This window comes from Populus alba, chromosome 6 (assembly GCF_005239225.2).
Source record: "Populus alba chromosome 6, ASM523922v2, whole genome shotgun sequence".
NCBI classification, from domain to species: Eukaryota; Viridiplantae; Streptophyta; class Magnoliopsida; order Malpighiales; family Salicaceae; genus Populus; species Populus alba.
In genome coordinates, this window is record NC_133289.1 from 24,143,656 (window position 1) to 24,158,470 (window position 14,815).

The 14,815-nt window shown below is 33.6% G+C and overlaps 2 protein-coding genes and 1 pseudogene across 9 annotated transcripts in view; all 3 read right to left on the reverse strand.

Annotated features, from left to right (window-relative positions):
• Nucleotides 1-14,815, reverse strand: part of LOC118042134 (putative disease resistance protein RGA4) — a 94,164-nt gene that overhangs the window by 73,644 nt on the left and 5,705 nt on the right. The gene's annotated exons all lie outside the window — the stretch shown is intronic.
• LOC118042133 (probable cyclic nucleotide-gated ion channel 14) overlaps nucleotides 1-14,815 on the reverse strand; it is a 93,670-nt pseudogene that overhangs the window by 67,760 nt on the left and 11,095 nt on the right.
• On the reverse strand, nucleotides 3,266-5,072 carry LOC118060344 (putative disease resistance protein RGA3). Its single transcript, XM_035073555.2, has one exon. The coding sequence runs from the start codon at nucleotides 4,836-4,838 to the stop codon at nucleotides 3,357-3,359; it is 1,482 nt and encodes a 493-aa protein (XP_034929446.1). The 5' UTR covers nucleotides 4,839-5,072; the 3' UTR covers nucleotides 3,266-3,356.

Genomic DNA, 14,815 nt, shown 5'->3' on the forward strand with positions numbered 1-14,815 from the left:
CAGGATTCCAATGGTTATAAAAAGAAAGGATAACATTCATCTGCCAGTCATAGGTAAAAAGGGATGCAAAATAGTGTCTCGAATATGTGCCCTCTCGAGGATTGGCTCGTAATGTTTCAAAATATCTTCTGTCCATTCCCAATACTTGGGAGTATACTCAAGTGCATCGGAGATTGGGAAATAATCTTTGCAAGTAGCATTTCCATCACGTTTATGATAGTCTAATGACGGCAGATCAGCTAGAAAAGTTGTTGAATGTGGAAAGGAGGATTGAAGTTGTAAAACTGATTGAGGCAAAACCACCATGACCATAAAGTTCATAAGAAGTCTCCAATGACCAGGAAGTCAAATGCTTGATGCTTTCGGAAGACCGCTTCTTAGCAAATGGACCAATGGCAGGTTCATATACGTGAAGGCTTGTCCGACGATACTTCTCATCAATCACTAAGAATCTTTTAGTAGAAGAAGAAAGAATTCCTGAAAAAGCACCATCTAAAAAGAAAAGGAAGACATATAAAATGCATGAATTAGATGCATATTTGAAAAAAAAAAAAGGTAGAGAATAAGAACTTACCTTGATCAAGAGCCAAAGAAAAAGTGATGCTCCAATGTTAAGAAATATATGATTGGCCAAAATTGATGAAAAAAAAAAAAAACAGCAACCGTGACCTTTAAGGAGCAACTCGTCAAGCACCAATGCTTGTAAAGTATTACGGCAAGAGAATTCAGATCACCCAAAGAAACCTGCAACCCTGCAATAAGAATAGATGTTAATTAATGAAACAGGTAGGCACACCAATAACTCAATCAGGCTTAGTCAAGTCTATTTCAATAACAAGTTTGCACCATCCATCATGCAGTTGCAGAAACAGATAAGGGTTGCTTTTGGTTAACACACGCATGTCAACAATATGCCAATCCAGTACAAGCTCTCTCTTTGGATGTGCCATCAAGAAACTCTGCAGTGCTCCAAGGATTTGAAAGGATTTCTTTCATCTAGATAACAACAGTCTTGAAACAACTTGTCCGGAGCCTGCTAAGGTGAAGTTCAAAAAAAAAAACTGTTGTTGTCGCTGCGGCATCTAGAGTTTCACCTTTTTACTGTCAACATAAAGAAAATAGTTGCTTTCTAGTCACTGAGCAGTCACCGTCTCTGCGTCTCCATGTAATTCAACCATGGCAGATAAAATAACACATGGCCGAATGCAGTTTCACTGCGTCACTATGTAATTCAACGAATAGAGGACTGCGGATTGTCAAGTTTTCCATGTCAGCTCTTAAGACTAGGCAAATTGTTGGAAATATTTCGCTGAGCAATCACTCCTTTTTTTTGCTTTATTCTAGGCCATGCATAATTTCACTCTTCTCCATGCAGTCAAAAAATAGGAAAGACGATGCAAATGCATTTATCAAAAGAAAGGAGTTTAAATTACTATCATCATGAGCTTTGGTTAGAAGTTTAAAGCTCACTTCACCTGCACAAACTCAGAATTGTGTCCTGCATATATATATATATATATATAAAGGACTTGCAGTTGTAAAAACAAATACTGAAGAGTTATGCATACCTGCTAAGACCGTCGATGATGCTGAGCTGCTAAGTGGAGGCTGCACTGTTTAGTGAAGAAACAGAAGTATTGCTAGGTTGAGGCTGCCACCGTTAATTAAATCCAAACTTGAAGCAGTACCACACTTGGTTTAATGATATCACCAATTCTGCCCGTATATATTGACACACAATTCTTCGCAAAGCATCAAGTTAGATATTGATTTTGAAGCAAGACGTTTGGTTACTAGGTGGATGCTACGCGGTTAATAAAAAAAAAGCAACATGAAGTGTTGCGTGGTGGGTAACAAGAAAAGAGCAATGTAATGTTCTTTTATAGCCGCCTCAGTGACTCTTTCCTAATCTAAAACAAAGTCTTTTCTTATTCTGTGAGAGCAAGCAAAGTCGGCTTCCAGTACAAGAAATTGTGTTGGTCTCTTTCTTAGTAATTAATTCACGTTGGACAATTTATTTAGAAAAGAAAGTCAATTACACAAAAGCAAATTTACGTTGCAAAAAGTTATTTTGCTCTCTGGACATTCTTTCAAAAGGTTGAAATTAATTAAGGATGGGGGCACGGTTCCCAAAGCATTGAGAAAAGGGAGTTGCAACTTTCATAATTCATAACTTGTTGACCGCTACTCGGAATCACAAACAGATTGCGTTATTGGATTCAGAATAACGAGATCTTTTAAAACAAGATTGCCACAGTGACCATTTTCAGTGAAAAGAAAAAAAATTCATGCAGCCCGGTCAAAGTGTTGGTTGCTATTCGGGTATAAAGATAAATTTTGTCTGCCCTGCATATGCAGCAGTTTCAAATGAGCAATTGGACCTGAATATTCTATCATGTTTATCTGATAAATCTCAATCAAGATTGATCCATAAATTTTCAATTTTTTTGATTATTATATTTTATTTTCACAATAAGATTTATCTGTTTATTGTGAAATCTAATATGATCAAATCAAATTTTAGTCGGAAATATAAAACCCTCACAGCCATATTTTTCGAGAACATGCCCACTTGTTCCAAAAGTAAGTGAACTTGTCTCGAGGGGCATCTGTAGAAACACAAATTTTCCACCAATCAAATTTCACCATGTGTTATTTTATTCTTTAAAATAAAGGATAAAATAAAATTGAAATAAATGACATGGAAAAACAAATGAGCCTTCAAATATTTCTTGACCAATGAAAAGTTGACACTTGAGATGAGATATTCAAGATATCTTGTCATAAAGTCAAGATTCCATCAATAAAGACCAACCAATAAAATTATGCCACGTGGCATTGGAAAAGGACCTGAGAGCCCCTACAGATCTCTATAAATAGAGGGCCTCAACCTAAAGGGAGGGATTCCAGAGGAGATACAAATTTTCTTCAAGACTCTCTCTCTCTCTCTCTCTCTCTTCAAGCAAGGAAGCTCTCTCTCAAAGAGTTCTCAAGCCTCCTTCATCTACGCTTGAAGTTTAACAAGAACGAAGCTCTGTTGGATCAAGCCAAAACGCCCCATAAGAGTTTCTTCAACAACACTTTGAAGACAAATCAAGGTACTCTTCAAAGCATCAAATCACAACATCTCGCTTCGCAATACACGCCCAAATTCGTGTTCTTGCAAAGCACAAATCTTGGCTTGATTACTCAAATAAATCAAGTCACCATACATCAAATCCAAGGGAAGAATCAGAGGATTGCCATATTCTTTTGATAGAATATATTACATAGAGATTGTACCCATTCATATATTTAATAAAATTATATATTTGTACACGTGTGCTTATTTAATTTCAGGTACACAAAAATTGTGTCTACACATGCATTTTGCAACTTTTTATGTTCCCAAATCTATCCTTTTCCACTTCATGGAAGAATGACCTCCACAGTAAATTCTCAAAGCAACTAAGACCATCAATTTCAAGACTCCCACCACCTGAATTTGAAGAGCTAATGAACCCTTGTGCAATCCAAAGTTGAATCAATGACTTCACATCAATCCTATGACCTTTTGGGAATAAGCTACAGTATGCAAAGCAATGCTTCATATATGATGGAAGAGGATCGTAGCTTAACTTCAGGGTGTGAATGATGTTATCATTATGGACCCTATTTGGAAGTTCTTGTTGGATAAAGGGCAACCACTGGGCTATATCTTTCAAAGACATTAACCTCGCAATTGTCTTTATGACCAAAGGAACTCCACAACACCTCTTTGCAATCTCTTTTCTAATTCTCTCATACTCATCTACCGATAATGGCAACGACTCCTGGCCTTGAGGAAATGCCTTTCTTCTAAACAGATCCCATGACTCATCTACTGACAGACCTTTTAAATCATGTCGTTTTGTTGTGCTTGTGCAATTTGCAATTAAAAGAGAACGTGTAGTTACCACTATCTTGCTTCCTACTGCATCACGTGGTAACAACTCCTTCAACCTATCCCATTTTTCACCATCATCCTCACCATCCCACACATCATCCAATACAAGAAGATACTTCTTTTTCTCTATTTTCCTTTCAAGCTTTTCTTTCAGACTCTCTAACTGATCATCAGAATCTCCAGTACCTACAGCCCCTTTGATAATCTTTCTAACATCTAAGCCGCCTGAGACACTTACCCAGAGTCTCACACCAAAGTGCGCCTTAACTTGCTCATCATTGAAAACATGTTGAGTTAGTGTGGTCTTCCCCAACCCTCCTATTCCAACTACGGTGATGACAGAAACATTAAGTTCATAGTTGGAATTCATCAGAAAACTTTTAACTGCCTCTTTGTCACTCTCTCTCCCAAATATTTTTTCAGGTTCAGATGAGATAGTATGCTCCCTGACAGTGGTCAAAGAAGCTCTCTCCTGACCACGAACATCAAAGTTGAATCTTCTACTGTCAGCATGAATGTCATCTAGTTTCTCTCTAAGTGCTTTAACTCTATGACCCATCAGCAAATCATACGCAAATTGGTTTGATTCTGAGAAGAAAACACATACCTCCTTCCATACTCTATTCCCAGGCATCAACTGTTTCCGCAGAACTTCTGTTGAGAAATCGTCCAGCAAATCCTCTGCATCATATACAGCTTCCCGCAGCTTCTCGAGCCAGACTTCGATTTGATGGTTCTGTTTTTGTGCCTGCTCCTCAGCGTCTTGAATCACAGCCTTAATACTGGTAACTGTGTCATTGAGCTTCCGCAATTGATCTTTGATCCCCCAACTTAGTGCAACCTCCTGAGCAGTTAGGGAACCTAATGTCTTTATTATTGCCTCCGCAATACTGAAGAGCACACCTTCAGCCATTTTTTTTTTGTAGGTTCAAAAAGGAGTGGGTCGAAGACAAACTCAAAGGAGAAGAAGAAAGAATGTGTAGTTGGTTTGGAATGGTGATCGTTTAGCATGCTAAAAGGGTTTTATATAGTGAAGTAGATTCCGACGTTATCCAAAGAGTCAAAGAAATGTGTGGATACTGTCTAAGCTACCAATAAATATCCCTTAATCCTTAGGTTTTGAGCTAAATTATAACTTAAGTCTTTTTTGTTTAAAAATCTATAACTTAATCTCTGGGACTTAATAAAAAATGACCTCCGAGTGTTGAAGAATTAAGCTGTAAATATATAGCCTTCCAAATGTAAATGACTATATATTATAATCACATTCAAAGCCAAGGGACCACAGAATGATCTAGTCTTAATAGTTATACTTAATAATTGACTAGTAGCCTAGGACCACACTTGTATTAACTGTAGGTCCCAAGAACAAAGATTAAGGGGCAAGTTGAATCTGTCGATGTCTAAGTCAAGCCAGCCAGTTATGACGTGGTTAGCACTGATTTCTTGAAATGCTATAAGAGAGACAAGAATCATTAATATGGGAAATGTCCGGGAAGAGATCGAAGCTATGCATGGAAAAATTGATTCGTTGCAGACCAGGCCAATTGAATCGGTCACAGACCTGGAATAGATGGTTTGGAAGCAGTATTCATTAGATTAGACGATATAATTTCGCAAGCAATTACGTTAGGTGGAGGTAACCAAGATGTAGATGCTGCAGAGCAGAAGATGCAGGACCAGAAAATAGACCGCCTCAGTCTTCAGAAGATGCATATTTTCCTGTACTAATGTTCCATTAATTGTAGGTCCCAAGAACAAAGATTAGGGGGCAAGTGGAATCTGTCGATGTCTAAGTCAAGCCAGCCAGTTATGACTTGGTTAGCACTGATTGCTTAAATTACTTATTAAAAATGTTTTTTATTTAAAAATATATAAAAATAATATTTTTTATTTTTTAAAAATTTATTTTTAATATCAGCAAATCAAAACGATTCAAAAAAATCAAAAACAAATTGATTTCAAACAATTTTTTTAAAAAAAAAATACAAAATACAGTCCATGTTGTAAAGTGAAGCAGCACACTAGTTACAGCTGCCTCAATGTATGTTTTAAATTTCAAAAGGCACGGTGAGGGAAAAGTAGTTAAAAGCACCGGCAAACCTTTATATATTAATAAGAAAAGGTAAATATTGTAACATTTTGAATTAATGAGTTGGAAAATGCAATAAAGTCCTTAAAGGTTTAAAAGTTGGAATAAATGAATAAGAGGTATATTGATAATTCAACAAAACTTGATAAATATAAATAAAAAGTAAAAAAAAAAAAAAGAAAAGAGTGATGAAATTTTAAGAGAGAACCGGCAGGAATGAAGTGAGAAAGAAGAAGAAGAAAAAGAAGAGAAAAGAAGAAAATTAGAAGGAAATAGAAAGAAGCTGAATGAAAAAGTAAAAAGGTAAGATTATGTATAAATATGTGTTAATTAAGCTTTAATTTTGGTTTTGATAAATGTTAGGGTTATGAATTTTGTGTTTTAGGTTTAATTGATGAATTAAATTGAATGTTAGGGGTTGATTGTTGTGGGTTTTTTATTATGGTTGATTTTGAGAGATTAAATTGAAAGATAATGATTTTGAGTTATGATTTTGTTTGAATGGTGAATTTATGTTAGAAATCAGGGGAAAGAACAGTAGGTTTCTGTTAAGATTCTGGATCGGAGGTTGAAGATGATGAAAATTCAATTTGGTCCCTTTATTTGCAAAAGTTACAATTTAGTCCCCAAACTTTGGAAAATTACAAATTTGTCCTTGGAGCATATTCCGAGATTCTGAACAGAATAACATATGAATTATGGGCAGAATTACTGTATATGTATGAAATTTTAAAACTTTCAATTTGGTCCTCCAATTTGACAAAAATTACCATTTGACCCTAAAATTTTGGTAAAATTCCAGAATGGTCCCTGGAGCATAATGATATATCCTGGACAGAATTGAGGATTAATTATGGTGAATTTCAGTATATTCATGGATTTATGACAAATTTTAGTTTGGTCCTCTATTTGAAAAAAGTTACAATTTGGCCCTAAAAATATGATAAATTCCAGATTAGTCCCTAACTGTAATATTAGCTTTTGCAGATTAGTTTGATGAATAATTAAGGGTTACTTAGTGAATTATTACCAATTTTATTAGTTGTTTTATTATGGATTAGATTTCGGGAAAAACCGTTAATTTTTTGGTTTTTGAGAAAATTGACTAGTTAGTTCAAAAACATATAGGGTTACGGAATACACCTTTAGTTAAGTGTATTAAATAGGTTAAATGTTCTTTCGAGTCGTTTTTGAATATGTCTCCTTTGTATTTAGATAATCCTGATATTCTACCGGCAGGACGTCAGTAGGATTTCCATCGGTATCAGCTTGTGAGTGCTATTTGCTTTTGAGTCAGGTGAGTGGATAATTTTTCATATACATGAGACGGCGGGACATCAGTAGGATTTTCATCGGTATCAACTTGTGAGTGCTATTTGCTTTTGAGTTAGGTGAGTGGATAATTTTTCATATGCATGAAAAATATTATAAATATTTGATTTGTTAATATAAATTGGATCATGCTTCTTGATAATATATATGTTGATTATTATCCTTGTTATGATAAAGCATGATCATTTATTGAATCTGAATTCTTGATATGAACCAATATATATTTTGAATTGACTTTCTGAATTGATAGCTCCTCATTTGATTGATGTCATGAGTTGAGCTTTGAGCTTTGAGATATGAATATGTTTGTTTGATTTATGATTATGAACCTATGGTATGTCAGTCAGAATACCCATGCTAATAGGGTAGTGTTAGTCTTTGTGCACATCGTATCTGAACCCTAGTTGGTCGGGGGAGTCACCAACCTGTGTGGACTGATCATCCCGTAGTACGGAGCCTCATGTTCATTGCATTTTAATTTTATAACGAACTTTACCATATGATCTTCTTGTTATGGCCTATTTGAGAAACCTTCTTGTAAGAACCTAAAGCCATAATTGTATATATATTCTCATTGTTGTACTACCTCGTGTGTGTATATTGAATATTATCTACTCACTGAGTTGTTGAACTCACCCTCTCATTATTTATCCTTTTCAGGCTTATAGCTTGATAGCATGTCGTTTTTGTTGAACCTTCTGAACCTGCTTTTTTTGTTGTAATTTGTACTTTTTTTTTGTCAAGTTAGTGCTCCAAAACTATGAATTATATTAACTCTTGTATTAAAACAATTAAATTATATTATAAGAAGTTAATTTTGTTGTTAATGCTGCGTTGAACTCTGATTGAGTTTTGAAGGATAAGTTTGTATGTAAGTTTGGGTTCGCATAAGTATGGAACCTTGAAGGGGAACCTTGCTTTCGGGTCGTGACAAATATATTTCTAAAGCTAAAGTTTTATTTTAGGCAAAAGTAGTTAAAGCATTAGCAACTTTACATATCTTAAGAAAAAAATAGCAGTGGAGTGCAAGACATGTCTAAAGCTAAAGCTTTATTATTGTTATTTTTAAATTAATTACTTATCAAAATGATTTTTATTTGAAAATATATAAAAATAATATTTTTTATTTTTAAAAATTTATTTTTATAATAGTATATCAAATCGATTTAAAAAAACTAAAAACAAATTGATTTCAAACAATTTTTTTTTTTTAAAAAATACAAAATACACATCCATATTGTAAAGTGAAGCAGCACACATCGATTGACATCGATACATTATTCAGTGAGCTTTCTCTATTTAAACATGGAATCAGAGCAAACATACATGACAGTCTCATCTCCTTCTGCCTAAATTTATTATTTAATGAGTAATTGAGTCTTCCGGAAAATAATATCTTACCGGCGGCTGTACACTTCTAAACTTGTCTTCAAAAAATAAATTTATTTGTGCGATCATCAATCACCTACGCATGTGATCGCTATGAAAAAGATAAAGTAGGATTCTTTTATCGAGTCCAGCTACGACAATAATTGCATTCCATCATTTTCTCTTCTTTCCCTGCCTCTCTACTTTCTTCTATATTGTGGGTGGGTGGGACCGGAAGTAGGAAACGGCACTGGGTCTCCTGTCCTTCAGAAACAGGATCAAAATCCAATAATGGCGGATAAAAATAATGCAGATCCCGTGGGTCAGGATGTTGACATATATAGTATACTGAAAGATATTCACATGCAAAAAAAACCAAAAGAATTGTCAGAATCATATTTGGCCAGGTATTCCTTTCCAAAAGATCCAAGTTGAGAAACACCAGATCCGTCATCAGACAGGACGAGTATTGGTTTCACGGTGGAGGGCATGTGGAATCTCTAGGATCGAATAAGAGCCTAGATATCATAGATATAAAAGAATCACTAATAACACATTGATTTTCCATCATTTCCATAGACTTGCCTCCATCAAGCGAAGTAGCTGCTGGCAAACATTTTTGAAGCTCTAGAAATGGGGATTCTGCAGACACAAATGTTTCACAGATGAAAGAAAACGAGTTTTGCATTTCTAGAATCTTACGCCTAATAATGAAATATCACAGGCTAGGTTTCACATTTTGTATTTCTGTTGCTTTCTCAGCAGTCAGAAGAGAGAACAAATCCTGTATTCCTAACACTATTAAGACACATTTGCTTTCTGAAGTCAGTTGCTTTCTGTACAGAGCATCTTAAATTTCGAATTATAGGACTATAAATTGTCTTTCTACACAAAATCTTTACATTATGAAAACTAATTCATCTGTTAAAGAATTAATGAAAGAGTCAGGCACCAAGGAAATCTCAATTATTTAAAGAAAATCAAGTTAATTGGACGCACACGAATCCAAGTTAATTGGACTGCACTCAACTATGTTAGTAGTTCCTCGGTTTTCTTGTAAGAAATCAATCACACCAAATTAAATCAAAGAACATAAGAGAGAATTAGTTAAAACTAAAATGAAAAAAGCAACACAATGTTCTCATTTCCAAACATAAGGTGAAGAAACAGAAATTATTAAGCACTTGCAGAAAACACAGCCGAAAAGGTGAAAAACATAAACACAGTTGGTGAAATCCTTGAGATTGATGTTGCTTGTCTTATGAATAGCAGCTTTCCATTAACATTCTCAGAGATCACATCAGAATGTATCAGTACAAAAGTACAGATCCTTGCACTTCATTTGATGAGTGAGTAGGTACAAGTTTGTTAAGATTTGTATAAGAAGCAAAATAGTCGAAACAAACTGCATTCGTCATTTGATGAGTGAGTCGCGGAACCAAATCAGAGCCTAGGAACATTCCTGCAGATTTAAACTTCACCAGGTGGCTTTATAGTGAAAATCATCTCTTGCAATGTATATCAGACAGCCGTCATCAAGTGATCTAATTGATTCCCTGCCAGAGACAAAAGAAGAGAGGATAAATAATGGAATTACTTGATTCCTGCAGAGAGAGAGTAGTGGGGTGAGAGATTACTTGATATTGTCCATAGATCAAAATGAAACAACTTATACTTGTTTTACTATCAATATGCAGAACTGTCTTATTCTGTAGATCGGCCTTTTCGATCATCTACAGTGAGACCAACATCAAAAACCTTTTCAAACATCAGGCCGATGACAATAACCTATGCCAGCAACTTGTAAAAACTCCTCCTTAGAAATAAAAAAAAGGGCTAAACAGTTACTTTGTATATTTCGACAGTAAGGAAAAGGAGCGGTAAATTTGAAACCCTGAGGCTACTAAGACCACCTTTTCAATTGACTTTCTCAATTGCATTTGTTAAATTTCTAACTTTCTAGGAAATCAAACAAAGGGTCTAAAATAAGTAATAACATTAAAATAAAAATAAAAAACAGGGGAAATGGGAGCGATATGAAGCTTACTTTTGCAGGACTGGTATTCAGTGACATGCAGGGTTGACTGGGAGGCATGAATCCACTACAATAGACTGCAGAGGCAGAGCCGAACTGGATGCTGGATATTATTATGTTCGAAGACAATTTGACAAAAAGACCATCATCATCTTACATACCACACCAGAGCATCAGATTTTCAATGTTGAAACAGTAATCAGATTTCAAGCTATGATAAAAGAAGATTCGTGAAACATTATAAGGCATCATTCATAAAGAGTCAAATAGGGACATCTATACACGCACGGTAGAAATCAGTAACAGAGCATACTAAACATTCAGTTTAAAAACTACAACAGGTACTAAGAAACGCAGAGAACATCTTTTGATATAAAACTTAGAGAGTTGATGTTTTAAAGAAGTAGCAAACAAATAAGACTGAAGTACCATTTCTTCACCACCAATATAAAAAACAAAATAACAAAAATGTCATATTTTACATTTCTCACTTGATTTGTTTGACTTTCCTAGAGTTCAATCACGTAGCTAGAGGGATAAATTATTTAAGGAAAGAGAAGCCTTTGCATGTTTAGTTAGTAGAATATTAAACTATTTGATGTTATTGACTTATGATAATTTTATTTAAAGATATTATTTAAAAAAGAGAGGCCCTTATCTGTCTTGTATGATAAAAAGATATTTTAGCAGTAGCGCTTACTTAGCCAGCTTTAAGAACAATATGCACCTGGAAATAGATAGATAGAGAGAGAGAGTATGGAGTAATAATAATAATGATAATAATAAAAGAAATTAAATTCAGGAAGGAAGAGGTTAAATACCTTTCATGTATGTTCGGTGAAAATGTTCTAATACTCATTACAAAGGAAAAGAGTATGGAATAATAATAAAAAAAGAAAATAAATGAAGGGAGAGGTTAAATACCTTTCATATATGTTCGTTGAAAATGCTCTAACATTCCTACTCGCTCTCCTTTCCCATCCTCCTGTTCTTCCCGCTGACCTCTTCACTGCAGCCGTCGATTCTTAAGAATTGCAAAGAGGGAAGGTAGGGTATCATCCCTTACAAGGTGTTTTTTTTTTTATCCAATCAATTTAATTAGTATTTATATTTATATTATTATTTATTTGAATAAAAATATTATTTTAATTAAAAAATTTAGTAAATATAATCAGATAAATATCTCAACTTTTAAGATTAAATATATTGATCTATACCTATTTTTTTATTTTTCAAGTTTTATTTTTAGGTATTGTTAATGACTTTTTATTTATTTATTTGCACACATAGTTCTCGATTTATTTAATTACATATATATACATAAAAAAAATTATTTTAACTTATGTTTTTTAAACTATAGAAATATATTGAAAACCTTACATATATAATTTATTATAGAAAGTAAAAGCATCTAACATACAGCAAAGCACGGATTATTTTATGGATGAGGCTGAGGATTTTGGATTATGTTTTTTACAAGTGCGTTAAAAGGTGGTATAACCACCATCATAATCATGGTGACCTCTACAAACGTGTGGAGCCATTGCCTCTTGCTTCGTATAAATGTCGGCAACTCTTTGACATTTTTCTCTTTATATAAAGTCACCATGAAAGTCTTGACATGTCGAGTTGATAATAAGGTTTGCTCTTTTTATTAATTACATGGATTCGAAACGTGAGATCAGTATTAAGATATGAGAGATATACCTTTAAAATCTTTTGGAGAAAAGTTTTAATCGTAATTAATATATAAATTGATTTGAAAATATCACTTTGTTATATATATAAAATTCTTTTATATACCAACCATGTTTAATTTTTTATAAGAGAACCAGATATATAAAAAATGATTCAATGAATTTTCACTTCATTTGGGACAAAATACAGGATGATTCAATCATGACTAAATTTGTTATTTCAGCAGAATAACTTGCGGATATATTCACTAAATAATTGGAAAAAAAGTAAATTCTCCACCATGATTTGCAAGTTAAGAGTTCTTGACATTTACTTTCCAACTTGAGGGAAAGTATTAAGAAATGATCAACAATATATAACATTTACGTTATGTATTAGGAAACATATGCTCACAAAAACATCTATTCCTATTGTAATTTTTATTTCGAAAATAGCTTAGCACAATTATAGGAAAATATTTTTGTATATTGATGCTGCGACAGATTCAATTAAATTTAATTGAGTTGGCAAATCTTTTCTTTCTCTGATTTTATAGTCTTTTTAGAGCTTCAATGTTATTTGAAAAATAGATATAAAATGAGGATAATCTAACCCGATTTGATTTTAGTTTTTGTAATGGTTTTTTGGTATTTTGAGTTGATGAATTGGTCTCTAAGTGTTCCAATGATATTATTGAGATGTTTTTGGGTTGAATGACTTCAGATTTGGGTATTTTGAATAAAAAAATGTTTTGCCCTTATTTTCCAGCTATCATAATGATGATCAAAATCTAGGCTTGCAGATGACACGTTGTCAGCCTCGGCGTGTGACTTGTCACGTGCATATTTTTTTCTAAGAAAAATAGGGGTGAACATTCTCCCGTTTAAAAATAAAGTCAATCCTAGACACAAGGGCCTGGGTTTGAATGCTCACTCACACGCTCAAGATTTTCCTTAATGTCATTGATCTTCTTGCAGACCCTCAGAAAATTTTTTTGGTTGTGCAAACCAAAGAGAATAATGATCTTGGGTTGTACCAAGTCTGAAACCAAGTGGATTTATTTTTTGTCCCATAATCCCCCACTAGTATATATATCATCAAATGTCATATGTGTGTACTTAGTTTTATTTATCCTTATACGTCTCGGTTTTTTTAAGTATATATTATATTTTTTATATTCTTCGTAGAAAATCTTCTTCATAGACTGGAGTGCCTAGTCTCTTTTTTGGCTCTCTTTATATGTGTAAAATATAAATGGATAAATATCATGTCTTGCAAGATTAAATATCTTGATTTATATATGTCTCTCGATTTCTTAAGTTTTAGTTCTAGATATTATTAATGACTTTTTATTTATCTATTAACATGCATAGTTTTCGATTTATTTAATTACAAGTATACATAAACCTTTTGTTTTGTACTTAAATTTTTTTAACTACATAAATGTGTTGAAAAACATGCTTATATAATTTTGTTTTATAAAAATTAAAAATATCTGATTTACAACGAATCACGAGTCATATAACTCTTTACTATTATTTTATATATTCATCTTTATTTTTTAATTAAATATATTTATATATTTTTTGTATTTATTTATTATTACTGGATGCGTATCGGACTTACTTTTGGAAGAGGAGTGGTCTTTTGTGGTAACCTAAGTTGACTGAGAGGTATCAATCCATCACCACAGGCAGCGGAGGAGGTTCCGAACTGGATGCCGGAGGAGTTAGAGACAGAACTGTTTGAAAACATATATGAGAGACGTGGGGAGAGGGCAACATTTACATGGAAATAGAGTGTTCACAACTAAACAAGAGATTTTCCACTGAAATTAAATGGCCACCCTGCAAAAAAGCAGCTCCTAGAATCGAAGAGACAAGCTGTAGCTCCAAAAATCCTACTGCACTCTTCCTGCTCTCAACATATCAATAGTCCAAACAAAGATGCTCTGAAGCTATATCAAACTCCTAAGGGAACACAAACTGGATATTATCAAACTTTATAAAACACAGTAGATTAAAATTTTGAATGCCGCATATATTTAAAACTTATAAATTGAATATGATCAAACTTTAACATCCAGGCACTGATATTAGCTTTGAAGGCAGATTTTTGACGAAGAGACAAGCACCATCATGAATCATCAAATTTCCTCTCTTGACTATATCATAATGATCATTCGCCCTCTTAAAACCACAGCACCATTTCTTCACTACCAGTATAAGAAATAAAATAATAAAAATGTCATGTTTTACATATCTCAATTGATTTGTTTGATTTTCCCACACTTTCTGGGCGACCAATCACGTAGCTAGAGGGATAAATTAAGCCTTTGCTTGTTTAGCTAGCGGAATATTAAATTAATTCACGTGACGTTATGGAA

Bases quoted from the DNA above. Each gene is read 5' to 3' on its own strand.
- LOC118060344 (XM_035073555.2), bottom strand. From the start codon at position 4,838: ATGGCTGAAGGTGTGCTCTTCAGTATTGCGGAGGCAATAATAAAGACA.